Source organism: Pogoniulus pusillus, chromosome 8, assembly GCF_015220805.1.
Source record: "Pogoniulus pusillus isolate bPogPus1 chromosome 8, bPogPus1.pri, whole genome shotgun sequence".
Taxonomy (NCBI): domain Eukaryota; kingdom Metazoa; phylum Chordata; class Aves; order Piciformes; family Lybiidae; genus Pogoniulus; species Pogoniulus pusillus.
In genome coordinates, this window is record NC_087271.1 from 10,576,019 (window position 1) to 10,590,308 (window position 14,290).

General features: G+C 43.9%; 1 protein-coding gene across 1 annotated transcript; it reads right to left on the reverse strand.

Moving 5' to 3' along the window:
• Positions 1–1,148: 1,148 nt before the first annotated feature.
• Positions 1,149–14,089, reverse strand: RGS13 (regulator of G protein signaling 13). Its single transcript, XM_064148280.1, has 4 exons — positions 14,021–14,089; positions 9,652–9,713; positions 6,382–6,548; positions 1,149–1,463 (listed from the first exon to the last, which is right to left on the reverse strand). The coding sequence occupies exons 1-4, from the start codon at positions 14,083–14,085 to the stop codon at positions 1,266–1,268; spliced, it is 492 nt and encodes a 163-aa protein (XP_064004350.1). The 5' UTR covers positions 14,086–14,089; the 3' UTR covers positions 1,149–1,265.
• Between the last annotated feature and the right edge of the window lie 201 nt (positions 14,090–14,290).

Sequence of the window (14,290 nt, forward strand, 5' to 3'; positions counted from 1 at the left end):
GTTGGAAGGGACCACAAGGATCATCTAGTTCCAACCTCCCTGCCTTGGGAAGGGACACCCTACCCTAGATCAGGCTGGCCTTTAAACTCCTCTAGGGATGGGACCTCAACTGCCTCCCTGGGCAACCCATTCCAGGCTCTCACCACTCTCATGCTGAAGAACTTCCTCCTCACATCCAGCCTGAACCTACCCATCTCCAGTTTGGCTCCATTCCCCCATTGGATAGCTCTTGTCAAGCATACTTCTCTCTCTTCAGTAAATTGCTGTCCCTGTTTGCAAATGTGACTGATGTAGTACACCACAATAATACCAGTGCTCAGAAGGCCTTTAAAAAAACAGTTATTTTCTTAGAGGGAAATGAGATTTCACCTTACAGAATATGTACATATAATATCTTATTACCCTGGCAAAAGGAACTTCTGAAAGGAAAAACTAAAGTATCTCTTCAATTCAAGTATTGTGCCATGGAAGTGAAACCACATCAAGAAAAGCCTGGATGAGGCACTTGGTGCCATGGTCTAGTTGACTGGCTAGGGCTGGGTGCTAGGTTGGACTGGATGATCTTGGAGGTCTCTTCCAACCTGGTTGATTCTATGATTTTATGATTTGTTTGCTGTTTGCACTGACCTGTGTTTTCATGAGTATCTTGTAAGGAAAAGGTTTGTATCCGTTAGGGCATCTGGAGGGAAAGCAATATATTTGTGTCCATACCCAGGAGAAAAACAAACTCCAAAATATTTACAGAGTCACAGAATGCATCCTGGTTTTTACTAGATTTTAGGAGTTTATTGAGAGGAGAACAAAACCAGGGCTCTTCCAGAAAGGAAAGAGAATGGAGAAAACAAATGAAAGGGGGAAGATAGTGCCTCATCAACTATAGCATCAGCAGAACAGTTGAGCAGGCTAGCAAAAGAACTTATCTATTTCCTAATTTCTCCTACTATATATCTTAAACACTTTCATGCAGTCTAGCAATAAAACAGCTATTTCCTAATTTCTCCTACTATATACCTTAAACACTTTCATTCAGGCTAGCAATAAAACTTATCTATTTCTTAATTTCTTCTACTATATACCTTAAACACTTTCATGCAGTCTAGCAATAAAACTTAGCTATTTCCTAATTTCTCCTGCTATATATCTTAAACACTTTCATGCCTTTCATGCAGGCTAGCAATAAAACTTAGCTATTTCCTAATTTCTCCTATCTACTTTGTCTTAAACACTTTCATGCCCAAAGAAATCATTCTAAATTTTCAGCCTCTTTAATTTCTTCTTGAATCATTGCCGTTAGTTTGAAGGCTGTGTTTGAGGTTTTGGTAGAAGTTTGATTTGAGAAATCGTGGATAAGAATCTCTTTCCATGTGCATATAAATTATTTTCTGTGCTTCATCAAAACAGGCCCCTGTTGGCTTTTTCATATTCCTTATAATCATTCTTCTCACAGGACTGTCAATGTTAACCTGAAACACAAAACAGCATTACTAGAGTATTACTGAGTATATGCAAAGGAAAGGTAAGATTGGATTTAGGGGACCTGTCCTGAATGCTTTTTATTTGCATATTTTTATATAGCTTTTAACCTAAAATCAGTACATCACCAAAATTGTAGTGGAGTGGGTTTCTCTTTATAGTGCTAGAAAATCCTATCTAACTAATTGACCAGATTGTGGCTCCTGTGGTATTTTAGTGTTTCAGTAAGAGGTATTTTAATGGCTGGATGGGGAGCTTGCTACCTTTGGAGATAAAAACCTGAAGGACTGAGATCTCAATTTCCCAGTTTGCCCTAAGGGAAAAGCCAGATTAAACTGGTGTAAACCTTGTTTAGGAAAAGTTTGGGTTCCTCAGGCTCTTTTTCTGCAGCCCAGGGTTTATTAGCAGATAAGCTGAAGCTCCGTGGGTAGGTAAGAGTAGAAAAGTCTAGTGATTAGAAACAAGTACACCAGATGGAATGGAGACTTTTGATAATCCATTGGCTTGTGGTGAATTGCATTACTCTTATCCAGCTTGGCTTTGTTAGTGTTGAGGAGAGTTCTAAAGATGCATCTAAGGATGTCTTTCTAGATCTTCCAGAGGTTCTGTTTGAGCTGCACTGCCAAAATGCTGATAAAATTTGAGAACAAACTGTTTAAAACCCTCATGAGCATCCACCTTTGTACAGGGTTAACCCACCAGGGGGAGTAACCTTGAACCTGACCCTAGGTGGTCTTGACCCCTCTCCAGGGGTGGGTCTGAACACCACCAGGTGATGGTGAGCTCACTCCTCTTCCTGTCTAAAGATCCATAAAAGCAGAGGGGCTTCCTGTTTTCTCTCTCTGTGCTCCCTGCCTCCCTCCTTACCAGCATCACCATCCTGTTCCTGGTTCTTTTTGTTTCATCATGTGGCCATCACCCAGGAGGCAGACAAACTCATTACCATCAAAAATCTGGCTGTATTTACACATTTTGTGTTTGTTTCCCTTTCCCTATACCTTTGTCACCTTCCTACCTCAGATACCTTTTTCATTCACTGTTAAACATTTCTTCTTTTTAACTTCCAAATCAGAGTGATGTCATTTATTTAGGTGTGCTTACCTTTTCCTCTCTCTACATCTAATTCCTTTCTTTTGGGAAAGAAGGGGGAAGAGGGAAGGGCACTCTATAAGTTGCTGCTGGTTCTATCAAATGTATTTGAGTCTCTGGGAATTTAAATCAGAAGTGAGACAACCTTTTTAGAGTGGTACCTTTATGTGAATATCAAGAAAACATGAAGTGAGTCCTGAAGAACCAGAAACCAGAGAGCCAATAGGTAGACCCAAGTATGTGTTATTTCAGAAAACATACATCTTGTTTTGATCTGTCCTGGTTTAAGCTGAGCTAGTTTGAGGCTAGCTAGAATATTTTGGTGAGAAGAATTAGTTTATAGGCTGTGAAAAGGAGACAGTGGTTGTGTCTGCTTCACCCATAGGCTTGCTGAGATGTATAAAAACAAGAATATAAATGTAGATAACACATTTTTCTCTCTGGCTTTGGGCTGCACTTCTCTCTCCAACTTGCCATCTAATCCCTCTGCTTCCTAATCTCCCCTATCTGACTCTCCAAACTCACCTTGAATGTACGGCAAAGTCTGGGGTAAGGTAGAGGGGTGGGAAGAAGATGGAAGGGTGGTTGGGAGCCCCTCCTGGCGACTCTGGTTTCTGGGAGGGCTGCTGTGTTTCAGTATTAATTTTTACCTTGTAAATTTTTGTCTGTAGCTATTGTAAATATCTGTATTGTAAATATCTGCTTAGAGGACACAGCCTCAAGCTACGCCAGGGGAAATTTAGGCTGGAGGTGAGGAGAAAGTTCTTCACTGAGAGAGTCATTGGACACTGGAATGGGCTGCCCGGGGAGGCGGTGGAGTCGCTGTCCTTGGGGCTGTTCAAGGCAGGATTGGACGTGGCACTTGGTGCCATGGTCTAGCCTTGAGCTCTGTGGTAAAGGGTTGGACTTGATGATCTATGAGGTCTCTTCCAATCCTAATAATAATACTGTGATAATACTGTATATTGTGCTAAGCTGTAAATACAAAGCTTCATTCAGTTTCCAGCACAGCTGAGTCTAGTCTGGGTGATTTTCACAAGTGTGGAGGGTCGGGTAACACCCAAACCATCACATAAGCCTTTCTGATTAATATGTGGTTGGCAATACTGAGGCTTCTCTTTTGGAAATACAAATGTCTTGCTGAGTTGCTTATAGCTGTGCAGGCTGAAAATAAAACAAATCAGAGAAAGGCAGAAAAATGCATTGTCTTGCCAATTGCCACTTGAAGCCAACAGAGGGAATTGTCACATTTCCTTAAGTTTTTAATTAGTGGGAGTGGTTTAGTTATTTAAAGCAGCAGCTGCTCTTGGCCAGCATTTGGGAATCCAGCTGGGTTGGTTTTGGCTTGCTCGTCAATGTCACCAGGGAGGCTGCATTTTGAGACTTTATATTAGCTTTATGCATAAACTAGAAAATGATCTAAGTGCTTTCTCAGTATGTCTGTCTGGCAGGGGCAGTAAAAGCCAGTATTGGCTTATTCTCTTAAGGAGAGCAATAAGCAGGAATAGTTAGAGGTCATAAAGCATGACTGGAATGACTCTTTCTGTGTAGCCACATATCTATATATGTAAATAAATAAAATCACTCTCAATTATTTTGCATAAGGATCTCTTCTGTCTTCCCTAAATCTTGTACTGCTAGAAGCAGAAAATAATTAACCTGCCTTGGGACCTTTCCTTTAGCCAGTTTTACACAGGAGACAGCAGTGTGTGGCTTTTGCTTTTCTGATGAAATTTTTGGAACAGTTGTAAGAAGTCTGCTTCTATAGCTATGGGAGGCTGTTGCAATTAGTCCGAAGGAACAGAAGAGAAATATGGACTGCTGGAGCAGGTCTAGAGGAGGGCCACAAAGATGATCCAAATGCTGGAGCATCTCCTTCTATGATCAGTTAACTCGCCTGGTGAATGTGGGGAAGGCTGTGGATGTAGTCTACTTGGACTTCAGCAAAGCCTTTGACACTGTCTGCCACAAGAAGCTCCTAGCCAAGCTGGCAGCTCATGGTTTGGACAGATTCACTCTGTGCTGGGTCAAGAACTGGTTGGATGGCAGAGCCCAGAGAGTGGTGGTGAATGGTGCCACATGCAGTTGGCAGCTGTCACTAGTGGTGTTCCCCAAGGATCAGTGCTGGGCCCAGTCCTGTTCAATATCTTTATTGGTGACCTGGACAAGGGGATTGAGTCCATCATCAGTAAGTTTGCAGATGACACCAAGCTAGGAGCAGGTGTGGAGCTGTTGGAAGGTAGGAGAGCCCTGCAGAGGGACATAGACAGGCTGGATAGGTGGGCAGAGGCCAATGGGATGAGATTTAACAAGGTCAAGTGCAGGGTTCTGCACTTTGGCCACAAACAACCCCAAGCAGTGCTACAGGCTGGGGACTGAGTGGCTGGAGAGCAGCCAGGAGGAAAGGGACCTGGAGGTACTGATAGATAGTAGCTGAAGATGAGCCAGCAGTGTGCCCAGGTGGCCAAGAGAGCCAATGGCATCCTGGCCTGCATCAGGAACAGTGTGGCCAGTAGGACAAGGGAGGTTATTCTTCCCCTGTACTCAGCACTGGTCAGACCACACCTTGAGTGCTGTGTCCAGTTCTGGGCTCCTCAATTCAAGAGAGATGTTGAGGTGCTGGAACATGTCCAGAGAGGGGTGACAAAGCTGGTGAGAGGCCTGGAACACAAACCCTATGGAGGAGAGGCTGATGGAGCTGGGCCTGTTTAGCCTGGAGAAGAGGAGGCTCAGGGGTGATCTTATTACTGTCTACAGCTGCCTGAAGGGACATTGTAGCCAAGTGGGGGGTGGCCTCTTCTTCCAGACAACCAGGAATAGAACAAGGGGACACAGCCTCAAGTTGTCCCAGGGGAACTACAGGCTGGATGTTAGGAGGAAGTTCTTGCTAGAGAGAGTGATTGGCATTGGAATGGGCTGCCCAGGGAGGTGTTGGAGGCACCGTCCCTGGAGGTGTTCAAGAAAAGCCTGGATGAGGCACTTAGTGCCATGGTCTACTTGACTGGCTAGGGCTGGGTGCTAGGTTGGACTGGATGATCTTCGAGGTCTCTTCCAACCTGCTTGATTCTATGAAAGACAGGATGAAAGAATGTGGGCTTTTCAGACTGAAGAGAAGGCTCTGGAGAGACCTTATTTCAGTATCTGAAGGGGACCTACAGAAAGACTGGGGAATGATTGTTTAAACAGGCTTGGTGTGTTAGGACAAAGGACACAAGTTTTAATCTAGAGCAAGATAGACTTATGTTTAACCTAAGGAGGGTATTTTTCACAATGAGAGTAATAAAATAATTGGAAAAATAGGTTTATGGGGATGTGATTGAGGCCCCATCCCTGGAGATGTTCAGGTTCCGTCTTGCTGTTGTCCTGGACAGCCTGGTCTAGTTGGAAGTGTCCTTGCACCCTGCCGGAGGTTTGGATCAGATGACCTTTGAGGGCCCCTTCAATCCTATCCAGTCTATGGGTAGAATTTTTACTTAGCTCATTTGTAATATCAACACAGCATAAACCTGTTGTAGCAATATCAGTGGTGTCTAGATCAGATGCTAAGAAGAACAGAACAGATCCAAGAACTTGATTCTTAATCTAGTTGTGTCCTTTGCATCTGTCTTTGGCACACATCGTTGAAAGATTTACCTATAGACAAGATGTGAAGGTAAGCAGTGAAACACTGAGTGCAAAAGAGTTTGGGGAGCTTGAATAGCAATAGGTTTTGATCTCTTTAGTAGAAGAGGTGCTAGGGTTTGATTGTTGCTTTTTGTAAGCCTGTTTACAAATGTCTTTCTTATTAGAGGAAATGGAGTTCATGACATTTTCTATTACCTCCTTGGGAGCCTGGGGTTGAATGTAACCAGTGAAAAGTTTCTTGGCCATGGAAGTTCTTTTCCTCTGTGATGTGATCTTCTTATAAGCTTCGCAAGCAAGCCAGAATTTTATGTTTTCATCACTGTGCTCTGACTTCAAGTACATCTTGTAGATCATCAGCCCATCTGTAAATAGTTCAGAATCCAGATTTATGTACCACATATATGTGCATCAACATTAGAGTCCTTGGAAGCCAATAGGGACACTTACAAGGGAATCTAATTCTTGAGTCTATACTGATAAGTATTCCTACTAGATTATGCTGAAGGATTAAACACACTAACTCATGCCAGAACCCTATGCTTCAACATTGCATTTTCCTGCATCCACAGAGCTCCCTTGAATCTCAGCTGCATGTCACTGTGCAGAGACAGAGCTGAAAACTTTGTTCCTGGCCACAGTGAACACTTTTCAAACATAGCAAAAGGTTCACAGTGTGTTTTGAAAGTCCAATTCTAGTGTTCTGCAGAAGGTAGCTGAGTATTATCAAATAGTCATGAGTTAAAAAGCAAACCTTCCTTTTCTTGGTTTAAGGATCTGAGGAAAGAGCAATTAGCAAAAAAAACCCCAAGCAAAAAACAATCAAACCCCACAAACCCAAACCCCACAAAAATCCAAACTAATATCCCCTCCCCCCCCCAAAAAACAACAATAACAGCAGCTACAAACCCCCCTTTTTCCCTGGCTGCTGTAATTAAGCCAAGTGAAGGAGTTAGAGGAATTATTCCATTTAACAAATAAGTGGCTCTCTACCTGAGGGTGTCTTTGAAACACTCAGCAATATAATTTTGACTGTAGCAATCAAAAGGCTCTTGGCAAAGATGAAATTCCAGAAGCCTGCTGTTTGTATTGTTAAGCTGACTTTGTACAGAACAAGGTGAAAGAGTTGCTAAATGCCTCTAGCTGGGACAACTTTTATGAGGCTTCACCCAGTACTTGAGCAGGGCTGGTAATTGCAGCTCTAAAATGTATCTTCAGAGAAAAACCTAAGATAGCCAAATAGAATCAAGCAGGTTGGAAGAGACCTCCAAGATCAGCCAGTCCAACCTAGCACCCAGCCCTAGCCACTCAACTAGACCATGGCACTAAGTGCCTCATCCAGGCTTTTCTTGAACAACTCCAGGGACAGCGACTCCACCACCTCCCTGGGCAGCCCATTCCAATGCCAATCACTCTCTCTGGGAAGAACTTCCTCCTAACATTCAGCCTATACCTCCCCTGGCACAACTTGAGACTGTGTCCCCTTGTTCTGTTGTCGGTTGCCTGGCAGAAGAGACCAACCCCCACCTGGCTACAGCCTCCCTTCAGGTAGTTGCTTTGCCTGCTTTTAGAAAGAGCTGTGAATCCAGCGGCTTTAGAGTTTCTGGCTTTGCCTGTGAGTAGACCTTTGCATCTTCTGATGTAATTAACCATTTAAACAAAATAAAAACCGATGAGCAGTGCTATTGAAGTGCAGTCCCAGTGCTTTCCCTGCAAAATGTAACCCACCAAGTCGCTTGCTGCTGAAGGGTCTAACGGACGGCAGAATCTCTGTGTGGTTGTTGCAGAATTTGTCTGCCCAACTTCTAGCTGGTTGTAGTTTGAAAATAATGAAATCATGCCAAGTCCTTCAGAATATGTTAAGATTTTTTCTGCTGTAATTTTACCCTGAACTATTTTCTTGTTAATTTATTTTTAAGTAATTCAGCAGTCATGTTCCAGGCTATATGAGGAATGAGGGAGAGCTGGGAATGAGGCAAGGGGATGCTGGAGTGGGAATGTTCAGAAGTGTTACTGCAGATAAAGATCTTCCCATACCTAAGATGAGGCTCTGATGGATGTAGTTTGAGGCTAATTGCCTTTAAGAATCACAAAGTTGAAGACATCCAGAGAGGTCTAGAAGGTGGACTAGTAGTGCATTTCATACCCTTAAGTCCTGCATGCCTACAAAACTGGCTGCAAACTCTGTTTTCTTGCCTTCTCCCTCCCTCTGTCCTCCTGCAAGGATGCACAGGTTCTTACCTCCTGTGGAGGCACAGAGGCCTGGTCAGCCTCAGCAATGCTGCCAATTAGACCTGAAGCAACTTAATTGGGGCCTATAGCTGCCAGGCATAATTATTGCTGCATCACGATGGTGTTGGTATGGGAGCAGAGAGGCATGATGGAGTGGGACACATATGATGGTCTGGGTGTGTTGGCTTGAACTAGAGGAAGGCTGTGTGAAGCTTTGGCCTAAGTGAAGCATAGCAGAGATGTACTATAGATTTTTGTGTGGTTTATATGCTTCTGTACTGTTGTATGTAGTTCTGAGTAGCCTTTTCATTTAAACTTTCCAGTCCTCTGTGTGAAGCATTTTTCTTTTTACCCTTTTATAAGAGCATCTGTCTCGCTTTAAACTCTAACACTGAACTACAATCTGTGGCATTAGATTATATAGAAGTACCATTAGGTATAGTGTGATTTGCCATTGGAATGGGCTGCCCAGGGAGGTGGTGGAGTCACTGTCCCTGGAGATGTTCAAGGAAAGACTGGATGAGACATTTAGTGCCATGGTCTGGTTGACTGGCTAGGGCTGGGTGATAGATTGGACTGGATGATCTTGGAGGTCTCTTCCAACCTATGAATTCTCTGGTGGCTTTGTCACACATGATATTTCCTAACTCAGCTTTCCTTTTGCTTTCCTATATAAGATATTGCCACACTGTGCTCTAGGTGGGGGGGCAGCAGAAAAATATGTCCCTATGACACTTCTTTTAAAAGAAGGCTTACACATGTGCCTGCAGAAGTGACAAAATTGGGAAAGCATTTTCATACAATTACAGAACATTAGAGGCTGGAAGGGACCTCCAGAGATTGAGCCCAACCCCACTGGCAAAGCAGGGTCACCCAGGATAGTCTGCACAGGAATGCATCCAGGTGGGTTTTGAAAGTCTCCAGAGAAGGAGACTCCACAGCCTCTCTGGGCAGCCTGTTCCAGTGCTTTGTCACTCTCCCTGTAAAGAAGTTTCTCTTCATGTTAAGGTGAAATCTCCTATGTTCCTCTTTGTACAGTTCCTTGTCTTATTGCTGTGGACTGTTTTCAGCATGATATATTTATTTTCTGTGTGATGTGAGCTAAGCATGTCAGAAAGTTGTTTTTCATTAGCTGGCTGTAAGACAGCATCCATTATACCACATGTCTTACTGAGCTTTCTTCATGGGAATGTTTTTCCAGTAATCCATCTGGAAAACAAACATTCAGTTACTTACATTTACTTGTAATCAGCTTTTCGAAAGACTGAGACCATTGTAACACTTCCTCCAAGGACACCCTTTAGGGGAAAAAAATAATAATGTAGGATGAGCTTTGGTTCAAGGTGTATATATTACAAAATTACACTACTGAAGATCTGTACTCTAATTTCAGAGTTGTAAGAGAATTATACTTCAAAAGTTTTTTTTCTGTGTGTCCTGGATTTTGTGCTTGCTATGCCAAAGCAAATAGTCTTCTTATTGTAGTACAGCTTCATCTCGAGGTGCTCTCATGTAATCCTCTAGAGATTACATTGATTTATTCAATTAGGCTGAGTTGAATCATAGAATCAAGCAGGTTGAAAGAGACCTCCAAGATCATCCAGTCCAACCTAGCACCCAGCCCTAGCCAGTCAACTAGACCATGGCACTGAGTGCCTCATCCAGGCTTTTCTTGAAGACCTTCAGGGATGGTGACTCCACCACCTCCCTGGGCAGCCCATTCCAATGCCAATCACTCTCTCTAGGAAGAACTTGCTCCTAACATTCAGCCTAGACCTCCCCTGGCACAACTTGAGACTGTGTCCCCTTGTTCTGTTGCTGGTTGCCTGGCAGAAGAGACCAACCCCCACCTGGCTACAGCCTCCCTTCATCAGGTAGTTGTAGACAGCAATGAGGTTACCCCTGAACCTCCTCTTCTCCAGGCTAAACACCCCCAGCTCCCTCAGCCTCTCCTCATAGGGTTTGTGTTCCAGGCCCCTCACCAGCTTTGTTGCCCTTCTCTGGACATGTTCCAGCACCTCAACATCTCTCTTGAATTGAGGAGCCCAGAACTGGACACAGTACTCAGAGTGGCCTGACCAGTCTTGAGTACAGGGAAACAATAACCTCCCTTGTCCTACTGGCCACACTGTTCCTGATGCAGGCCAGGATGATATTGGCTCTAACAACTTTGGGCCAGGAATCATACAGCCTATGGAATGTTGATGTTTGTATTTAGTAGCAGTCAGAACTAGCTCAAGTTCTTTTTGTGGTATTTAAGGGTGTTTAAACATCTAAGTTGATTGATCAGGTGAGAGCTGCCAAGCTCTGAACATGAGGTGAAGAATGAAAGGTTAGTACAGTTTTAGCTTTAAAGCCATTTCCGTCTCTCCCTGGTTGTTTATGGTGCAGTATGACTCACTGTTACTAATCTACACAGTTCTTGGAGGTGACTAAAATTTGGTTTGTTTCACGTGTGCTATTCTTAAGCAATAAATTCCTATGGTTGTAAGATTCCTGTTTCTGGGAAAGGGTACAGGAGTAGTGCGATGAAAGACTAAACAGTTTAAGGAAAAACAAATGTTCACGAGACAATAACTCCATTTAAGTGCATGTAGGTCAACTCAAAGCAACTGACTTTTAGGCATTGTAGTTATAGGACATCAATGCTGGTAACTTGCCCAGGTGGCCTAGAGAGCCAGTGGCATCCTGGCCTGTATCAGGAACAGTGTGGCCAGCAGGACAAGGGAGGTTATTCTTCCCCTGTACTCAGCACTGGTCAGGCCACACCTTGAGTCCTGTGTCCAGTTCTGGGCCCCTCAATTCAAGAGAGATGTTGAGGTGCTGGAACGTGTCCAGAGAAGGGCAACAAAGCTGGTGAGGGGCCTGGAACACAAACCCTATGAGGAGAGGCTGAAGGAGCTTGAGGGTGTTTATCCTGGAGAAGAGGAGGCTCAGGAGGGACCTCATTGCTGTCTACAACTACCTGATGAAGGGAGGCTGTAGCCAGGTGGGGGTTGGTCTCTTCTGCCAGGCACCCAGCAACAGAAGAAGTGGACACAGTCTCAAGTTGTGGTAGGGGAGGTCTAGGCTGGATGTTAGGAAGAAGTTCTTCACAGAGAGAGTGATTGGCATTGGAATGGGCTGCCCACAAGGTGGTGAAGTTGCCATCCCTGGAGGTGTTGAAGAAAAGCCTGGATGAGGCACTCAGTGCCATGGTCTAGTTGACTGGCTAGGGCTGGGTGCTAGGTTGGACTGGATGATCTTGGAGGTCTTTTCCAACCTGTTTGATTCTATGATAAACGTGGGAAAATTGTTTATACTTATATTAGAAGAAAACTCAAGGGATGTGTTCCAGTGGGTGTTTTCTGCTGTGTGCCAGCCAAACCTAGGCAGAGATCGCTTTTGATTATTTTGTTTTCATATGAGGTATAATTTTGACAACAGCTACCTAGTATGACAGAAATTTTATGTAACTGAAAAGCAGAATTTGCCTCTGCGTGGGTGCCATGTGATGTCTCATAGATTTCTGCTGCATAACAACCATGAGTAGCTTCGTAGCCTTTTTAATCAACCATCACTCATTCATTTTTAACATGTTATGATTCTCTTTTCTGAATGAGAATACATGCTGTGGCTCACTGGTTGTTTTGCTAGGCTTTCTCAATCAGTCTGACCTAATCAGAGAAGTTTTACCACACTCAAACTGTGGTGTAAGTAACTCTCTAGTAACTTTCTTGCCAGTAGAAGTTTTGGGGTTTCTTTCTTTTTTTTTGGCTTGTCATGAATCATAGAATCGAGCAGGTTGGAAGAGACCTCCAAGATCAGCCAGTCCAACCTAGCACCCAGCCCTATGCAGTCAACTAGACCATGGCACCAAGTGCCTCATCGAGTCTTTTCTTGAACACCTCCAGGGACGGTGCCTCCACCACCTCCCTGGGCAGCCCATTCCAATGGCAATCACTCTCTGTGGCAAGAACTTCCTCCTAACATCCAGCCTAGACCTCCCCCAGCACAACTTGAGACTGTGTCCCCTTGTTTTGTAGCTGGTTGCCTGGCAGAAGAGACTAACCCTCACCTGGCTACAGCCTCCATTCAGGTAGCTGTAGAAAGCAATGAGGTCAACCCTGAGCCCCCTCTTCTCCAGGCTAAACAACCTCAGCTCCCTCAGCCTCTCCTCACAGGGCTGTGTTCCAGGCCTCTCACCAGCTTTGTGTTATGATTCTCCTCTTCTGTGCATAACAATACATGCTGTGGCTCATTAGCTATTTTGTTAGGCTCCCCTGATCAGAGAAATTTTACCATGCTTAAACTGTGGTGTAAGTATCTCTTCAGTAACTTTCTTGCCAGTAAAAGTTTTGAATGTTTTTCAATTACATTTTGTCTTCTCATGAAGAAGGCCTCCTCACTGTATAAACATTGGGCATGTGGTTATGGGGAATGGGAATCCAGTCTTTGAATGCTGCTTTTCCCTTACGAGCTGCTTCTGAGTCAGTCACAGTTCCTGACGCAGACAATTTTTCACCCCTGTCAGCAGCAGCACGTGCATACAGAGCAAGTGATAGTCTTGTCTGTCTCACTGAGCATCATCAGTAGGGCTATCTTATTTCCATTCCTGATTGTTTGTCTTGACCCTTAACCTGGAAAGCAGAAGGAGTGCTGCCTGATGGAGCAGCTGACACAGAGGAAAACCTTTTTACCTTATTACTTTCCTTCTCCAAATCAGGAAAATAGGAAAGGCAATAAGGAAAGCAAGAACATGGGTTATTAGAATCTGTTCTAATGCTGCTTTGATAGTTGCTGTGCTGATTAGGAATGTGATTGTGTTTGCCAAGCATACATTACACTAAAAAAAGAAGTTTTCCCAAAATAGCTACAGCTTCAGAGCTGTTCAAATTGGAAAATGCTGTTCTAATGTCTTGTGGGAGCTATTGTTCACTTATTGCACTCTCTTCAGTGTATGTCACTTCCCTGGACTCTGCTGTCTGGGAGAGAATTCCTTGTCCAAGAGGGACTTTTGGAAATGCTGGCTGGGTTTTTGCCGTTGAACCTCACCCAAGTGGCAGTTTCTGAAGTCATCAAACATGCCTCAGTGTTGCTGTGGAGCACCCATTTTTCTGTAATTGATAAATCAGTACCATGTTTGATTTGATACTACTTGGCAGACACCTTGAATGGAGGCATCTCATCATCTCCAGGTGACATGCCAGCCGAAGTTCCTTGCTCTGGTTGGCCTTCACTGAGGCTGGTAGGACTTGCAGGAGGCAACAAACCAAGTTCTTATGTACCCTGTGTATTCAACATCTGCTAACAGTCTGAATCACTTTAGAGATCTGATCCAAAATATTTGGCTTACAGATTCCACACAGGGCCAAATATTGACATAATTCAGGATTCTGTTTGTCCTATTCAATACAAAGGACATTCCCACTGGGATATGCCACCAAAGAAACCCCAGTTTACACTTTATGTATTATAATGAAGTTGTCTGTATGAAGGGGATCAGCTGGGGCAGCTGTGAAGGCACTGCACTCTTGCATGATCTTTAAAATTTCCACTGTGAATTTTTCTCCCCTGCTCTGATCGCTGCTTCTGCTGTAGGACTAGAAAACTTATTGCTACTTACTTAGAGCTGATCCCGTTTTCTTCTGCTCTGAATATCTTGCAGAGCCAGCAAGTATTTGGGTTCATTCTCCTAAACGTGGAAAAGATGTGAGTTTTAAACCTGCTGTGCTCAGTTTGGCTTTTCTTAAATTCCACTTATAATTCAGTCTCCATATAGCAGTGCAGTCAACTCTAGTGGCATTCATAGGTCATAGAATCAACCAGGTTGGAAGAGACCTCCAAGATCATCCAGTCCAACTTAGCACCCAGCCCTAATCAATCAACTAGACCA